At 40.9% G+C, this 17,978-nt stretch overlaps 1 protein-coding gene across 4 annotated transcripts in view; it reads left to right on the forward strand.

The window, feature by feature from the left end:
- Window positions 1–17,978, forward strand: part of LOC135904649 (F-box/WD repeat-containing protein 7-like) — a 20,056-nt gene continuing 2,078 nt past the window's right edge. The window contains exons 1-10 of one of the 4 annotated variants that reach the window (XM_065435516.1): window positions 1–131; window positions 1,711–1,881; window positions 3,599–3,765; window positions 4,495–4,578; window positions 6,048–6,228; window positions 7,261–7,469; window positions 9,403–9,489; window positions 9,573–9,661; window positions 12,242–12,446; window positions 15,929–16,051. In XM_065435516.1, the coding sequence (XP_065291588.1) occupies window positions 1,793–1,881; window positions 3,599–3,765; window positions 4,495–4,578; window positions 6,048–6,228; window positions 7,261–7,469; window positions 9,403–9,489; window positions 9,573–9,661; window positions 12,242–12,446; window positions 15,929–16,051 (1,234 nt within the window). In that variant the 5' untranslated portion in view covers window positions 1–131; window positions 1,711–1,792. Of the gene's footprint in view, window positions 132–441; window positions 589–1,213; window positions 1,344–1,710; window positions 1,882–3,598; window positions 3,766–4,494; window positions 4,579–6,047; window positions 6,229–7,260; window positions 7,470–9,402; window positions 9,490–9,572; window positions 9,662–12,241; window positions 12,447–15,928; window positions 16,052–17,978 lie in introns of those variants that run through there. The other 3 variants (XM_065435519.1, XM_065435517.1, XM_065435518.1) reach the window with 3 other exon arrangements.

The raw sequence follows: 17,978 nt of genomic DNA on the forward strand, positions 1-17,978 counted from the left end.
CGTTTATCTTTATTTTATGATTGGTTTTGTTTACCTCTTATAGCACGTTCGGTCTGCTGATGCATGTGTAGTTGATTGATCAAGGGGATGCACACAGCCGCATTTTTGTTTAGGCTGCGACTCCAAACAACGTAAAACCTTTTTGTTATTTTTGTTATACGGCTAGTGTGACAGTCATAAATGCCGGCCCTTTGTGCGTGTTGCGAAAATGAAACGTTCTGCCTTTACGCAAAGCTGGTGGTTTCGAACATGAACGGGCACTCTGTGCCGGTGTTTATACTTAATTATATACTACATGTTTTCGATCGCCTTCTTTTTTTTCTTTTTTCTTCTTGGCACGCCCAAATATGCTCACTCAAAAACAAACCCAGAGCAGCCAGTTCACTGAAATGTCGACCGGTAACGAATTCGAAACATACGAGCACACATTTGGGCGATGCTGTAGGGCAGATACGCTTAGATACGAACTGCGCATGTAAACAAAGGATGCAAAAAGAAAAAAAAAAGTTGTACACTTGCGTCGCTACGTTTATTTTCCGTCTACGTCCTGTACTTGATTATTCCACTAGAAGCAACGTACCCAAAGCAGTACGTCGGTTCTTCTATCCACTAGTTTGTCGCGCACATGATAAATGCCTTGCCCTGACCATCCCATTACTTCTCAGAGTAACCTCTGAGTCAATAAACTTCCTCACAAGAAGCATATAAAATTGTTATGACTAAGCATTCAAAACAATATCCTGCTTACAAGTATTTTAAAATACTCGTATTTGCAGCTGTTGCTTAATTGTTTCGGCCACTTTATGACAATGACAGCATGTTCTTTGCGGTAGTACGTTAGTACACTGAACATCACTTTCGTGCACTAACTATTTGGTAGCGTCAGCAGACTCTTATTATTATTAAGTAAGTATTGTACGATTCTGGGACGTTAAAACGAGCGATTTGATAACGTCGCGTTATTGTAATGTAAGAATTGAAAATAGCTTTGAGAGTTCGACAGTTTGTAACACGAGTTCCTGATTTGAAACAAGCGTCATGCCACAATTCGTTTGGCTATCACCTGGTTTCTTATCGGCCACAATCTATGCTGGACCAGTTGCCCTCTCAAACAAACGCCCCCTTTCAATTCAAATTTATATGTTCTGCTGCAGTACCAATTGAAAACGGAAAATGCAGAGATGTGCATCTCTGGTCCTATTGGTTTCTTTTCATTTTCTCACATTTTTTTAACTTTTTTTATTTTTCTGTCACTTAACTGAAATACTTGGTTAAAGCATAAGAGCATCACTATTGTGAAAGCCCCATCTACAAAAGCGCTGCTATTTTTGGCAGTATCTCAGGTAATAGATGTAATTGACTCACAAGACAGTTGGCTGTTTGTGTATATATTGCCCTTGTGGGCATATTTGTTCTGAAAAAAAAAAAATTATGGGGTTTTACGTGCCAAAACCACTTTCTGATTATGAGGCACGCCGTAGTGGAAGACTCCGGAAATTTCGACCACCTGGGGTTCTTTAACGTGCACCTAAATCTAAGTACACGGGTGTTTTCGCATTTCGCCCCCATCGAAATGCGGCCGCCGTGGCCGGGATTCGATCCCGCGACCTCGTGCTCAGCAGCCCAACACCATAACCACTGAGCAACCACGGCGGGTATATTTGTTCTGAGACCACAATGTCTAATTGCTACTGCATGTTGGTGTTTCAGATTGTTTGTTGTTTAGGACAACTATGGAACAGAGAGAGAAATGAATTTGTATAGCAACATAAGCAAATCCTAATGCCTGAACATGACTGGTGTTGCGGAGGCACCCACCTCTCAGACGGAGGCGACGAATGCAGCCAGTGGAAGCAGAAGCACATCTGACAGCCTGTCTAGGTATGTCTGCATACATTAGTGCATAACATGCTTCATTTTTTAAAATTTTCTATCCAAGGAGGGATGCTTAGTATAAGAGTGTAAATTTAAGTGCAGATATTCCCTTCAGGCACTGTGTAAACAATTCTGCTCGCCAATATAGCAAATAAAAAGCAGAAGCACTGATGAAAATATTTCAAAATGGTCGCACACAACTTGAAACACTTCTGATTAGACTGTTGCTCCAAGTTTCAATAATATTTGTAAGGTATTTAGTGAAACAGGTTGGAAGCTAGATGGCTGGTTGTTTGCTCTTGGTGTCAGTATTTCATCATGTAGCGTGTGCTCACTTCTTTTGCTATTTTTTGCAATGTTTTACATCGGGCATATTTTTCAAGTGGCCAGATAAGATGCTTTCCAAGTAGGCCACGTATGAAATGGTTGATGTTCTCTATTCTGACGTTCCTGTGTAGTATTCTCACATGAAGTCCAGCTTCTCTAAACTTCACAAAGCTCACTGAAGAACTGAAAATCCTTAATTCAGTGTGCAGCTGCACACCTTTCATAACTCTGAAGATACTAAGAACGGTGGTGAAATTAAAATTGACAGAGTTAATTGGCATCCGAATGGGATATAGGAGGACACAACCCCACAACATGCAGGAATCACAGAACTACGCAATAAAAGTTTGTTTGTACCCGTAGTACATGGTAGCCTGTAAGTTGGTCATGTCAGAGTCTTGTTCATGTGTAACGGCTTTTGGAAATGTCTTGTGCCAGGACAGGCCTATTGTAGGTGCAATTTATTCCATTTCTCATGACAATAATGCACATTTTTCACCATTGAAGTTTTGTTGCATTTGTAGGGGCAAAGAGAACACACCGCAGTGCTTGTCCTTTTTTGCTCTTAAATTTCAAAATGAATTGAGGACAACTAGCCCGGCTTCCAGTTTGTTCATCACTACGTTTCTTCTTAATTTTTATGACAAAGAATGTAGAACTCCGTTTCTGATAACAGACACTTCTTAGGTCTAAGGTAATTATAAATGACATTGCCATGCCCACTTGTAACATGGACTTTAAAAACATTTTACATTTCCTTGATAGAATGCTTTGTCTGTCCTAATGAAATTACATTAAGGGAATGAAAACAATAACGAGGTAAGCATGTTAGGAAATATCACTTTCCCTTTCCCAAAAAAGAAATGGTTGATAACAGCAACCAAAAAGAAGATGAATCTCGTTTTGTTGCTGTGTTTGATGGTAATGAGTTTCACTGTAAGATTCATAGTAGTTCAAGGATTGAAGCCTGAAATATTGTGGTGGCTGCCACTGTTGTTTTGACAAACAGGTTGGACCTTGCATGCATGATCAGCATGACGTGAAGTATCAAGTGCTGTAAAGATATGCCTATAAGTGAAAGAACCGTAATTGCGATATAGTGTGAAAAAATGTTGGACAATTAAGTTTTCCATACCTGGAAATTGGTTGAATGTCAACTAATATTTCACTCGAGACACATTATGATAATGTTACTAAGATGATGTGACAATTTTGGCTTTACACGGGAACTTTGTGACAATAAGGCACAGTCATATGAAAATTTTTTTGACCACGGAGACATTGCCGATACATGTTACAGAAACCTGCTTCAGCAGTGTGCTCTGAACTTTTGGCGTGAGCGTCAGTGCAGCATTGCTATATCATTACTTGTATTATTTTCTTCCTTGTATTGCAGCAGCACTGCTTTCAAGGAAGAATTCCAGAATGTATACAATGAGGTCCAGGGAACGGAGCTTTTTGACACATACGATGACTCTGAGTCCTCCGACCCTGATGACATCCAAACCACGATTTCGCGAGAGTCTCCTTCCCCCTGCTCAAAAGGAAGGAAACGGTGCTCAGGTCAGCCTGATGTGTCATTTACGTGGTGCATGTTTTTTTTTTTCCTTAGGGTCAGTGTTATGGGCGATCATCACCAAATGAAGAGTAATTGTTTAGGAAAGCGATTAGCAGAGCACAATATCCAGAGAGGCAGGATCTAGAGAGGCTCCTTCAGCATGTACCGGTGGGCCATACGCATTGGACAATGAACAAAAAGTACACAAACTCATTAACTGCAGTACCTGCATCACACAGGCATACATGCAATTATTTGATGTCCCTGTTCATTTTTTTACTACATTACATTGCTACTACACCAGATGTAAATGAAGACAAAGAAAAGAAACAAAAACAACAGGATTGTGTACTCAATAAACACTTACTTGTGCTCCTGATATGCTCTTTTCATTATCTTTTTCTGTTTTCATTGTCTTTGCGCTATAGTGATGGCAAACCATTTCCAAATCTCAAATGTTCTCTGGGATTTCATTTCTTACCTAAAGGCAGTTTTTTTATTATTATTATAATATTAAGCTGGCTTAAGCGGCTGACTGTGAAGTTAAATTGTTTACAAAGAGGTAGTTCTGCTATGCTCATTCCCTTTATTGATTATTGCCTGCTTGGGCTATAATAATTATGGAGTAATTGATAATTGCAGAATGTCATAACGTGTTAACTATGAAAACAGCAATGCTGCTTTGATCATTTACTGCTGCTTTTGGCACTTTACAAGCCATTGGTACTTTACAGCTAAGCAGAGAAAAAGTAGAAGTCGTCACAAGAAACGATTTGTTTCAAGAATGGTGGAACCCTGCCATGAACCATCATCACCACGTACGTTGTTCATTCCTAACATTGCCATATTCTTGTTAGTCCCAAGAAACATGTTAACAGACTTATGTTTATGAGCGTGCATGATTAGAAAAAGATGCTGTTGTTCTCCTTTCCTCTTTTGATGAGGTGATCTGCATACGAGGAGTACCCATTCATTCAGATGGTCTTGCGTAATCGCAGAAGTAAATAAATGGAGTAGGCTCAAACTTCAGTTCCTGCACCTGGTCCCTTCTCTATATGCATGTAACTAATGAAGGAAATAAAATGCGTGACAAATAAAGCAAAACCATATGTAGCCAGTGTTTTGGTTGAAGCAGTGAAATGTAGGCTGTGCCAATTTCTGGTGAAAGCAGTACTTTTTGTAATACGGTTTACCATAGTTCTTTTTTTCTCGGTGCGTAACTGTGCAGAAGTATTGAGACTATATAGCTTTAACATTTAATGAATGTCTTAATTTTCTCGCCATTTAGATTTCTTCAGCGTGGCAAGTTATTTGATTGCAGGGCTATATTAATCACATATTAAGCAGTGCACTGTTTCGTTTACAAGACACAAGCATTTAACTCCACTCCGAATAAAGCAGTCATTGAGAGATACAAGTGCACTTACTAAACAAAAATGAATAAATGAAAGGTGCGTAGATTAAGTCTATTGTTGTACTCTTCAGCAAGTCTAACAGCAAGCTGTTGTAGATTATTTTTTCTTGCTGTGAAAGTGTTCCCCTTGAAAAGATAGTTGTTTAATGTAGTAGCTGATTTACATAGCCCAGCGAGGCAAATGTTTTGCAGTGTGGATAGACCAGCAAACATGCATAGCGGGTGGGGTGCTGTGACTGGCTTTCCCAGGTTGTACCTTTGTATTTAGTGTTTAGTTGCGTTACAGAATAGCTATATCATAACAGGGCTAATAGAATTCATGCCAAATTAAGATTGGAATCGCATGGCCATGCACCCATTTCACCGAGCTAATGGTAGTTGTTATTTTTTTAGCTTGTTTACAATTGCCATATTGGCACTAGTCTTTTCACTATTCTTCATTTGTGTGCAACCTGAATACAAATATAGACACTGACCGATTCTTTAGAGCCATACTTTTTTGGACCTGCTGGATTATTCATTCCTACCTGAAGAAGCACCACCCAGTCATTGAACCAGTCTATAAAGGCAACTAAAATATCGACCACCGTTTATTTGTTGTAAAATATTTGATTGAATACTGCTAATTTTGACCATTAATATTTTGTGAAGAAAGTTCATGAGCATTTACATTTGTCTGCGATGCAGTTAACTATTTTTGTCAGCCCTCCTACCCACTCCACAGAGCAGCCGATAATGTCGATAGTTGTGAACTTTCCTGCCAGTAGCATTGCTTGTAGTCTTACTCAAATACATATTTACTGCTAAGCCTCTGTGTGATGGTATGGAGATGATTCAACTCGCGCCCAATTTCCCGTCTTGTCCTCTCTGCAGCCTACGTGCGCCCACTCATCACGGCGGTGATGCCAACGGTGCCCACCAGGTCTCCATCAGAGCAGTGGCTTTTGAATTACAAGAGGCTCAAGAAAGCGAAATTCAAATGCACGCTGCTGCTTGGCCACAACGACACTGTGCACTCAGTCGCCGTGGACCAGAATCTCGTTCTGTCTGCTAGGTTAGGCTCTTCAGCATCTTTATCAAGCTAGGCTTGAAACACTGTATCAGCTTTTATTAAAAAGAAATGCTGCACCTCCATTTATGAATTTGAAGAAGATTTAACACACATGGAGGTTTGTATTATAAGTTTCAACAACGATGCACAACTGTCCAGTGGAACTCACAATTCCTTTCAATGTGAGGAATTGCTGTACTCGTGCTTAATGTGAAAAACACACTTTTAACCTTGTTATCACAGTTGTATTACATTATGCTATGTGCAGACTGCTTGTAAAGCACGAAAAGAAAATCAGGTTGACTAAGTTATTAAGGTGCACCTGCCAGCTTTTGTGATTTTATCGCAAAATACCAAATTTTTAGCTTGTTTACAATTGCCATATTGGCACTAGTCTTTTCACTATTCTTCATTTGTGTGCAATCTGAATACAAATATAGACACCGACCGATTCTTTAGAGCCATATTTTTTTGGACCTGCTGGATTATTAATTCCTACCTGAAGAAGCACCACCCAGTCATTGAACCATTCTATAAAGGCAACTAAAATATCTACCACCGTTTATTTGTTGTAAAATATTTGATTGAATACTGCTAATTTTGACCATTAATATTTTGTGAAGAAAGTCCATTAGCATTTCCATTTGTCTGCATTGCAGTTAACTATTTATGTAACTGTGGCACAAAGTTCCTTTTCACAGTGTGCCCACAGAAAAGTCTCAAATTTTTTATTTTTAATGAACAGTAAAGCACCTGTAGCATTAAAACAATCTAGTAATCTTTCACAAAATTGTAGTCTTTTTTTGGTTTTGACTATAGTACTTTTCAAGTTCTAGGATTGACAGTTCTGTCAGTGCTATGTTCGGCATTTGTTGCGTTCTGTTGTTATGCCCGGTGTGCACTAAATTTTCGTGTCTTGTATCAAGGCGTCATTGCATTCTGTGGTACCACAGGACCTGATTTTCAGTGTTTCCTTCTTCCGCTGCATGAACTCATTGTTGAGATGAGAAAGTTGACTTGAAATGTTCGTTTCAGTGGCGACACAACAGTCAAAGTGTGGAGCATGCAAGCAGGCAGGGAATTGTGCAGTCTGCGAGGACACACAGGATCTGTCAACGCTGTTCTCCTCTTGTCCTCTGAACAGACAGAAGTGCTATGCGGTCGCATGGGGCGGGCATCAACATATCGGCTGGCTGTCAGTGGTTCCTCCGACGCCTGTCTCAATATATGGCTTGCTCTCGAAGGTGCGCTTTTGAGCTGCCTGGCGGCTTGCTAATTTGCCACAGAAAAGTAGCTCATGGCAGACTATTAATCGTTTGAGTGCTATATGTGTTTTATCTTTACTGTTCATCAATGATCTGGTCACTTAACTTTATACTACCCTCAAAGAGATTATGACACAGCCCCATAGATTCACTATACCGGTCACATACAAGTTCTGTACAGACGAAATAATTTCTATCTAGAGTCACGCAGTCTTCTGAAAGACTTTGAGCAGGAAGTCAAGATGCATCTATTACATGAATAAAAATATGAACTTATTTTTTTTTTCTAGCTGGAGATTGTTTTGTGAAAATGAACCTGTCTATTCTCGCATCATAAAACCATTGTTCAGACTTCTATGGGTTGTGCTGGATAACTCTGGCATGTGGCTGTGGCTATGATTCTAACATTGCCAAGCTCAATTCATCGCTTTCTTTACAGTAACACAGCTATTCTCACCCCTAGCATTAATTGGAAGTGTGGCTTGTAGGTAAAAAGGTTAAAAATCTTTTTTCTATTATTTCTGTTTTTTGCTTCAATTTGTGGCTATTGCGAATGTCTACGTCAGAATAAGCTTCATCCTTTTGTTTTCATGAGCAGAATTGCAGCAACCATATTTTCGTTAAAGTGTGAACTAGTGCCGTTTGCATATTTTACTACTTGCAACATGAAAAAGAATCGTACTGTAGTACAGTTAAACCCCAATATAATAAACTTCAATATAGCGAAATTCTCAGTATAACAAAGTATTTAACTTTTCATAACCCCTTGTCCATAGAACACCATGTATTTAAACCTCAATATAATGAAGTGTGTTTGTATGTGAATTCAATATATTGAAATTTCACTGCTGCCACAAAGGAATGCCGAGACAATAAATGGAAACTTCCATGCATGCGGATGGTCGAAGGATTTAATTACAAGCAGCTGTTCGCAAAGGCACCTCTCAAATCACTGGCAGCAAGAGTGACCACGGAAGTGGAGCCGCATCATGTTCTGTACAAAGTCCAAGTGCGACAGGATCCTATTGTGCCCCGCACACTGTGTGCTTTAGATGCGAGTGAAAATGTGCGAGAGTGAGACAAGAAGGCTTCACGAGTGCCACCTTCCTGAGCGAGCAAAGGGAAAGAAAGAAAGGGGAGCTCACTCGTGGTTACGCGATCGAGTGCGCGAGGGGGCAGGGGCAGAGTGGGGTTAAGTGGGCGGGCATCCTCTCAATATCTGGCACATGTGGAGGCCATGGCTGAGCACATATGCAGCCACGCACCCTGCTTTAGAAGTAATCCGCGGAATGTAGAAAGAGTGGGCATGCCATGATGGCATGACCCCACGTAAGCTGTCTTACCGTGCCTTTAATATTAGAGGTTGCGTAATCTCAAATTTTGGTGACCTGTTGGAGCGAGCGGCAGACAAAGCATTCACTGCCCACTGCCGATGCTTTTCCTCATAGCGTCGTTTCAGTGTGGGAGGCACTATCAGCCGCGGGGGCCAAGCACACGTGAAAGTGTGGCTAGCTTCGCTTGATACGTACCGCCGAGAATCTATCGTTGACGCACATGGCGTGAAACCATGTAATTTGTCGCCAACTCCCAAATTTATCAAAATTGTTTTTTCATTCAAATTCGCTTTTTTTCGATTGCCCAATAATTTGGAAAATTCTGCGGCCCCCTTCCCTGTAAGAAAAATGTATCAGTGACTGTACTTATTTGCGCAAAGGTTGAATTTCAATAAAACAAAATTTCGATATAACGAAGCAAATTGCGGATTTTACGGACTTCGTTATATTGAGGTGTAACTGTACTTGCATTCTTGCATGCTTTTGCGCATGTTTTGAGCTGCTGTGAATACTTGGCATTCAATTTTGAAAGCGCCTCATAGCAGTTTTAGCACTACATAAATGCATCACTGTTGCAGGGAAGCTGTTGAAATCGATGTACACCTACAATGCCATTACAGCTCTTGCAGTAATCACCGACGACTGCCACATTGTGGTTGGCACAGGTTGGTGGAATACTGCGATAATTATATTTTTTTTCTTGAATCTCGAAAGTTAAACAAGCTGCTTGTTCCTTTCCAATTTCCAGAAGGAGGCAAGCTGGAAGTTTGGGACGTGGCAAAAGGATCTCCTCTCAGTTCCGTCATTGGCCACGATGGTGTGATTGAGTCCATATGGGTACGTGAATCATGTGGGCATTGCAAACATTGCCAAATCACAACTGTGCCGGTGTAAATAATACAAAAATATCTAGCTCAGAAAGCCACAGCTTTAAGTCAAGCGGTGGGCTGCATTATGAAACCAGCTTTGCAAAGTTTCATGGGGTTTTTAAAAAATTGCCCTTTCACATGTTTTTGAGGTTTGTTATATTGCCTGCTTGTTGGGGTGCCAAAGGTAAAAAAATTGCCTCGTTGATTTGACACCTGGGCTGAGAAAATGAAGCAATTATGTTCCAATTCTTTTCCTTATCTCGCTTCGTGCAGCGCTCCACTTACGTTATCACCAGGATCGTCCAATCATGAGTGGTGGGTGGTAAGAAATGGACAGAATAAAGTGAAATAAATTGCTGCAATATAGTGCCAGCCCTGAATAGTGTAGTTGCAAGATGTTTGCTTGCTGCTGGTGCTAATTTTTCATACTTTGTCTACTGCTTGCGGCACTGATTCATCGTTCACCACTTATGGCTCACAGCACCTCACATTAGCAAACTTTTATTAGTGACAGCCTGCAAAGCTGGAATTCTTGTCTAAAACTCGCAATGAATGAATTAAACCAGCAACAAAGACTAAGGATGAACTGAGCCTCAAAACTAGTGTAAGTAGAAGCCAAGAGACAACTTTATGTGACTGCCCCTAATTGTTTGTATGACTGAACTTATTATGACTGCCCCATCTTAGGTGAAAGCAACAGGCCGGGGTGAACATACTGTTCGGGTTCAGAAGTTGGAGAATGATAGCAGTTACGTTCCGTTGGTCCATAACTTAGCGCTAGCAGTATGGAGTTACAACCTCTGGAACTGGGCCAACTGCATGCTACATTAAGTGCACACATTTAAAAACCTAGAAGCCGCCCTGCAGTCACTACTGTTAACTCATGTCACACTACCTGCATAGTCAACTTCCCCCAGGATCATTTGATTGTGTGCTTAAAGACCAACTGCAGTAAAATTTTTTAATCCGTAAAAAGCCTACTTTCAAATGGCATAAATATAAAACAGCTTCCATGCAATATTTTGCATTTCAAATATAAATAAATGCATTGCTAAGCTCACCAAAATGGACATTTTCTGTGCTGACCCACCATTGCAGCTTGCCCAAAATTATGCGGGACCCATTTGGTTGAGAACTGGCATGTCGTCTGGGCATAGCTTCCAAAATTTGGCACCACCCGTAGTGCGCTGAAGATCTCTGAGCTCATGTTCCAGTATCTGTGTCATATACTACTAACCACCAGGTGTGTGCGTCACCTGCTTAAGTACCATTTAAAGGTTGTTAACAAAGAAATAGCGCCGAAGCCACTGCGCATGTGCGAGATGCAAACTGCATTTGGGCTTTGCATCGGGCATGCTATTTCGCTAATTTAGCAGGAGCCCCAAAAGCTTTGCGTCAGCAGACATGGAGGCATCCATCGAAGTGGCGGCTCTAACCTAGCACCAAACTGGACTCTATTCGTGGTAACACGTGAAGTTCGCAAACAAGGAGAAGTGGCTGCAGTTATCACTTTCTCTCATCTAGGATGTCTAAGATCAATCTTAGATCTAGGATCTAAGATTGACTCTTTAGACATCGCTGATTCCGAATTCGATTGTCGGTTTAATGGCTCGTAGGCCTAACACGGCTTAACTTGGCTGGTGACTGCACGTAAAGTTGGTTACTCAAAACTAAGCACATCTAATTGCTTGCTGCTAACAGAAAACCTCAAAATTGTAATTAAATGCAGAAACACGAATGTCAAAATTACTCTTCTTATCAAAAATGGTATATTTTATTTAATTATTTGTAATAGCTTTTCTTTGTGCAAGACGCTATCCGCAAATGCAAAGCCTTATTGTAAAGCTCTTCACTCCTTCGTGCCCCAATGCTGACACATGCAAAGCTCTTTGGGGCCCCAAACTTTTGGGGCCTCTATTCTAAAATTCTCTGCTGCCAAAATTGCTTCAGTAGCATATACTACCATCTATAACCCATTTAGACAAAATGAAATTTCATTGCAGTTAGCCTTTAACCCCATTTTTATGCTTATTTTTAATGAAAGAGTGGTGCCATTACGAGTCATGATATTTTTTTTTTCTTTTTCCTATGCACAAAGGGGGGACCCTGACATACAAGGATCACCTGCTACCATTTAACGTAAAAGATCTTAATAAAAGTGCAGGTGATGGAAAAGTTACTGTCATTTATGTTGTGAAAAGAAAAACGCCCCTTGGCAGCTTTTGTTCTTCATTAGCCATTCAGAAAGTGGCAAAATGCCCCTGGCAAGGGTGGTGAGGTGAGCTCGTCATAACTGAAAAAGTTCATCCAGATCCAACCCCTTGCCACATAGAGTCAAGGGTTGTATGCTACAAAGTACAGTCATTATGAGCCTGCTACTGGGAGCACTGTTGAGACATGGAATGAAACAAAAGGAAAGAAAAAGAAAAATTCATGATGGTGATTCTTTGCAGTTGCGCAACCTGCCACTTGTCACTGCTTCGTTTTTTCGGCGAAGCTGTGGGCGTCTCTTTATTCGTGCTTCTCCTTGCTTTTCTGTGTCTGCCAGGCTGACTGGACAGACACTGTTTTCTCAGCCTCCTCTGACGGAAGCCTAAAGGTGTGGCAATGGCTGTCAAATGAGCTGTGCGCAGTGCAAGTGCATGATGCAGATGCAGCCGAAAGCTGCCGTATGCACTGCGTGGCAGTGGATGGCTCCAAGATATTTGTAGGCAGGGACAGTGCGTGCGTGAAGGTCATCGACTGGGCCACAGGTGAGTTTCGAGAGTTCATAGTGTAGGTGCGCGCAGCAACACTGGAACGTGAGCTTCTGCCGCGAGCAGTGTCTGCATCTTGTGACACTACATACCATGCATTAATACATTTGACTACAGCTTTTATCCCAGAACAGTTGACCTTTGGAATTTGTTACCTGGTAATGTGCATTCCCTTCCCCGTAGGATTTTATTTCTGCATTTTATTGTACTATGCCATGTTCTGTTACTTAGTGTTTTTGTAACATTGTTGTTTATGTTCACTCTGTGAATCCTCTATTATACCCGCATTTGTAGGGCTGCAGAATGTAAAATAAAAAAAAGTAAAGCTCGTTCAATGCAGTGAAAGCTGTCAAAACAGTGAAGCTGATGGTCGTTTTCTCAAGTTTGAACTCGTTTAGCACGATTTTTATGAAGGTCTTTTGTCTCATTGTTGTCGTTTTGCTACATTCATGCTTCAGTTCCGGATTGCGCACACTCTTCAGTTGCATAAGGTTGCAATCAAACCACGGGACACTAGAGGAAAATACTAAGTCGACATGGACTGTTTAAATACCTTTCCAGAAACCTCACTACACTGGTTTCATGCCAAGAAAAGACTTTGTTTACGAGAAAATTGCATCTGAAGTGTCCGAATACTTTTTCGAAATTCAAATCTCCTGCCACCCAACCGGGTGAGTGGTGACGTTGCATATGCCATCACCGCCCTTTGCAGACATTGGTGAGTGAAACGGCGCCGAACAGATGGTGGCATGCAGCCAAGACAGAGCGACGAATTCGCCGCTGCCGCTGCTTTTTGGTCAAGTGGTGTAGACCGTTCGGGCATCCCGCGACATCATATAGAATTGGAATTCTCTGCTACTTGCAGTTTGTGTGAGTTTCGCGAGCCAGAAAAAGCAGCGCAGGACTACGCGATCAGGAAAGTATTGAAACGTGAAAGTGTGGGCAACTGAGAGTCGAGTGAAAACTAAACCTTTCATCGTCAACGGTAATTTCAATGAGTTCATTTTTCTAAACATGAAATGGAACTGGAGAAGTAGCATTCTTTTTTTTTTTTCATCTTATAATACAATACGAGGATTTTTTTTGCAACGAGTAGTTGAGTACTAGTTACAGAATTTAACTGAGGAGTGCTTTCGTCATCAGGCAAGTAATTGAATGTCCCGGGGGAGTCTCTAATCATGTCCTGCATTTACCTCGATTTCTCCATTATTAAGGCTGTGTTCGCGATATTATTGTCGCCTTAGAGTTTCTCAAGCGCTAATCTATCACTTTAGCTTGACTTAGTATTTGCCTTTAGTGTCCCTTTAAACTGCCCATCGGCACCCTCCATAGGAGGAATCTCTGCGTCAACGTCTCTGCTCGGCCTCCTGCTTCCAAAGTTGGGGGTTAGCCTGCCTCTGCTGGCGCTTGGCTTTGGTTGCCTTCTCTTGAAAGTGGGGTTGGCTTGCCTCCACCAGTGCTTGGCTTGCGCTTCTCGTTCTTGATTCTTGGCGGTGGCGGCTTCCCTCCACTGGCGCACTTTGCTTGTGCTTTTCGCTTTCGAAGCTCGGAATTTGCGCGACATCAGTGCTGCCGCTCGCGTCGAGAGGAATCCATGGGGCAAAAGGGCATGCGCTGGCGAAACACCTGCTCCTATACATTCTCCTCTCCCCTCCCCCAGCGCGCGTTCTGATTGGTCCGCTCCTACCCTTGGCGCACCCTCTGGTGGTGAGCTCTGGAACCTGCCCCCCTGCGCGACACAGGACGCCAGGCAACGAGTGCTGGACTTAGAGCTCCGCGGTTGATAAATCAACATCTTTTGACAGTGTGACAGCTTGTGACACTGGATCAAACGAAAGTGCTAAAAAATTTGTTATAATGAGTGAGTGACTATGACATGGAAGAACTTTCTGTGGGCCTAATTGGTGCATACTTGGCAGATATTTTTAAAGCGTAAACAAGAGAGATGACACAAAAGGAATGTCATACACAGGACAGGTGCCTGTTCTTTGTATGACCTTCCTTTTGAAAAATGACACTGAAATTTTATGTGCAGGGGAGCAGTGGAACATAGTCACTCAAATATTTTTAAAGCGCAAACAAGAGACACGGCACACAAAAAAATGTTGTACACAGGACAGGTGCCTGTCCTTTGTACGACCTTTCTTTTGTGCCATGTCTCTTGTTTGCGCTTTAAAAATATTTAAGTGACTATGTTCTACTGCTCCCCTGCACATAAAATTTCAATGTGATTTCTTTTCTTAAAGGAAGAGTTGTTCACTGCAAGAATGCTTTCAGTGTGTTACACTTGATAACATTGTCTCAAGATATCTGTCACCACCACTGTTCTCTTCTGGCCACATATTTCTTTTTTATTTGCTTGGGCTGCCACGTGGCATAACTTTGAGGTGAAATTAAATGTAAGTATGAAGGCCATTTTCATGCAGATACAACAAAAGCAACTTATAGAGCATATTGTTCATGATCCATCTCTCATAGTCTTCAGGTTGGTCAGTTCTTATCCTCACACCTCTAAGTACCCTTTCACGAACTGCCTTTGTCCCAAGGCACATTCCAGTATAGACTAGCACCATCATGCCTCTACTATGTAGAGCTTTGTCACTCCATCTACTCTACACCTCATTCTTGAGAAATTATTTTTCTTATACATAACTCTACAGATTTTCCAAGGAAACTTCTTTATCTGCTTTCACTGTTTTATATGGTGAGCTGACAGGACTTTAGCAATGAATCATACACCCTGTATATCTAGTCATTTCTGATTGTCCTCATTAAGCTCATACAGGGGCTTACCTGTACAGTTTTTGTACCACCTTGGCCAGTTGTTTTCTGTTCATTGAGCAAAAGAATGAACTGTACAATAGCCTTTATCTCTTTCGGACCAGGCTGCTCAATACTTGCCTCGAGTTCAGGCTCCCCATTTATCTTGAAAGCTTGGTTTTAAGGCTTCTTGGAGGCAGGATAAGTTTCTGAGGATCATGTGAAAAATAGGTCCCATTGACTTTGCCTTGAGGTGCTTTTTGTAAGAGAAACGGTGAAAGCAGTAATCGCAGTGTGGTGCACACAAATGCTGCATTGAGCAACAATTTGTCACCGTTTCTGTACTGTTATGCAGAATAGCATTGAATAAATTTGGTAAGCTTTCAATGCACCAGAATACTAGAGGTAATAAATAATTGGGTACAGTAATTTAGATGGAGGTTTAGGTGAAAATTTATCGGCAACCCTACAATCGGCATCTTCCACTGCCCACAATACAGCTCTGAGACTTTGGCCTGCAGCCCTTATTAGCAACTGACAATTTATATTTTGGTAAGGCAACGGAATTAACTTAATGAGCTACTTACATGGACAGACTAAATAAGAGCACAATATGTTGGTTGATGTGACTATTAAATAATCCATGTGGTTGTTTGTTTTGTCACAGTGCATATGGTGACATGTCTTTTATTTATTTTTATTTTTTCCCTTCATATCAGGAAGGGTGGACTACCTGAAAAACCACCCTCACGACCATGGGTTGGCAAAAGCAGTTTTTGTCAAGGACAGCCTTCTCTTGTCAACATCTTATGACAGATATACTGGAAACAGTACAGTCAACAGTAAGTGGTAAACCGTGTGTGTCATCGTTGAGACCAAGTCGTGGAAAACATGTTGTGTTATGCATTAAGCACAAAAGCAGGCAATATGCATCCATGCAGAAATATTCATGGGCACGCCGCACTATTCTGCAGGCTCTCCTGCTTAGTAGCAATGACCTTATGATGAGATTTGGGGTGTTACCATCTTCATTTCTCCATACCAAACTGTTGCCTGTTTGAACTAGTTTTACTGATGTTTGGCAAAAAATAAAAGCCCTGCAGATGAATTTGCTCCCTCTGTGAGCATCATGTAGTGTCAACAAATAACAAATGCGAGACAGACAGAATTTTGGCATTAACAGCGTAGCGTTCAAGGTGCTTGCAGCTACCTGGTTTGAAACTGCAACCACTTTAGTACCTTGAATTCAGATTTGCATATCAAGGATTAAAATTGACTCATCCAACCTTCACAAGAACAGTCACTGCAAATTGCGGCTTTTTTTTCTTCCGAAATGCAATGCACAATTACACCTGGAAACCTAACTTATGGATGGAATCAGTGGTCTACTCACAATGCTATATTGTGTTTTAGAATTAATGATTATACATCATTTTATTTAAATTGCCTGTGACAGATAATGCAATTCTACTTCTTCAGCAGAATTGCTTGAGAAGGTTAACGTCAGTTGCACAAGAAATTGAAATGCATAATTGCCTAACTGAAAAAGTACTGATAAACTTTTTAAGTATTTCAGGGCACATTGCAAATTATGAATTGAAGCCTGTTGGTTGTCAAGGTACATTCACGTAGAACAAATTTTGAAACTAGCACCAGTTTTGAGAAAACGCTTTGTCAATTTTGCGGCACAACAGACTTTTGTTTCACTTAATTTTTTAACAGAGCACCCTTTTGTTCGTTGATTAATGATAACTCCAACACCAATGCATTTTGTTGCACACTTTGGAAACACATATCTTCAAACTGGTGTTGTCACAATTTGTTCCAAGTGGATACGCAGTGCGAACTCACTGGCTTCAATTCTTAAATTGCAATATGTGTGATAATGCAATTAGTTTAAAGTTAATAAGTGAACTGTTGTTAACTAGTTAATTATATATTTTAATTTCTTTTGCAAATAATGTTTGCCTCTGAGTAAAATCCAGCTCAAGGAGCAGAATTGTGCTACTTGTCACAGGCGATGTTTAAAGATGATGCGCAACTCATTTTAAAACGCACTATAAATACCTAGCAGAGCCACAATATGTGGGCAAGAGTGATAATAGATTATCAGTCACTAACTAGCCCAACCATTGATTCAGGTATAGCATAGTTCAGCTCGGTGCAATTAAAGTACTATAAAAGAAAACTCCACTTCATATGTGTAGCAATATCTGAGAATGGAGCAAAGCATTTTATTGGGCTAGAAGTTAAAAAAAACAATCGTTTTAATTTTTGCACATGTACCTTGAACAAATTAAATGCTAACATGGAAGTGCTGTATGCAAGAACCGTTCTTGCGAGTGATAAGGGCGGCTATTTCATACTGCTGTGTATCGTGCTGCCGAAAACAGCATGGGCCCACTAGTTGAAATCATGCCTAAATAACTCAGTGATAAAAGCAAAGATGATAGATGTTATACTTAGCCCAAACTTATTTGCATTTAATTCGTCCATGTTATCCAGTATGTTTATGACAATGCCCTGCTCAAGATAGCTGTTCATTACTAAATCGAATTCACGAAATCATGGTGCACTGAAATTAACCACATTGTTGCTTCTTCTGGACATGAAAAAGCTCGTACTACCAGCAGTGACAATGTTCTGCACAAGATAGTTGTGCTTTACCAAATTGCATTTACGAAATTGTGGCACACTGAACTTAACTGCAACATTGCTTCTTCTGCATATGAAAAAGTTTCTAACAGTGGTTGTTGAGGGCAGAGATGG

The sequence above is a fragment of the Dermacentor albipictus genome, chromosome 2, assembly GCF_038994185.2.
Source record: "Dermacentor albipictus isolate Rhodes 1998 colony chromosome 2, USDA_Dalb.pri_finalv2, whole genome shotgun sequence".
Taxonomy (NCBI): Eukaryota; Metazoa; Arthropoda; class Arachnida; order Ixodida; family Ixodidae; genus Dermacentor; species Dermacentor albipictus.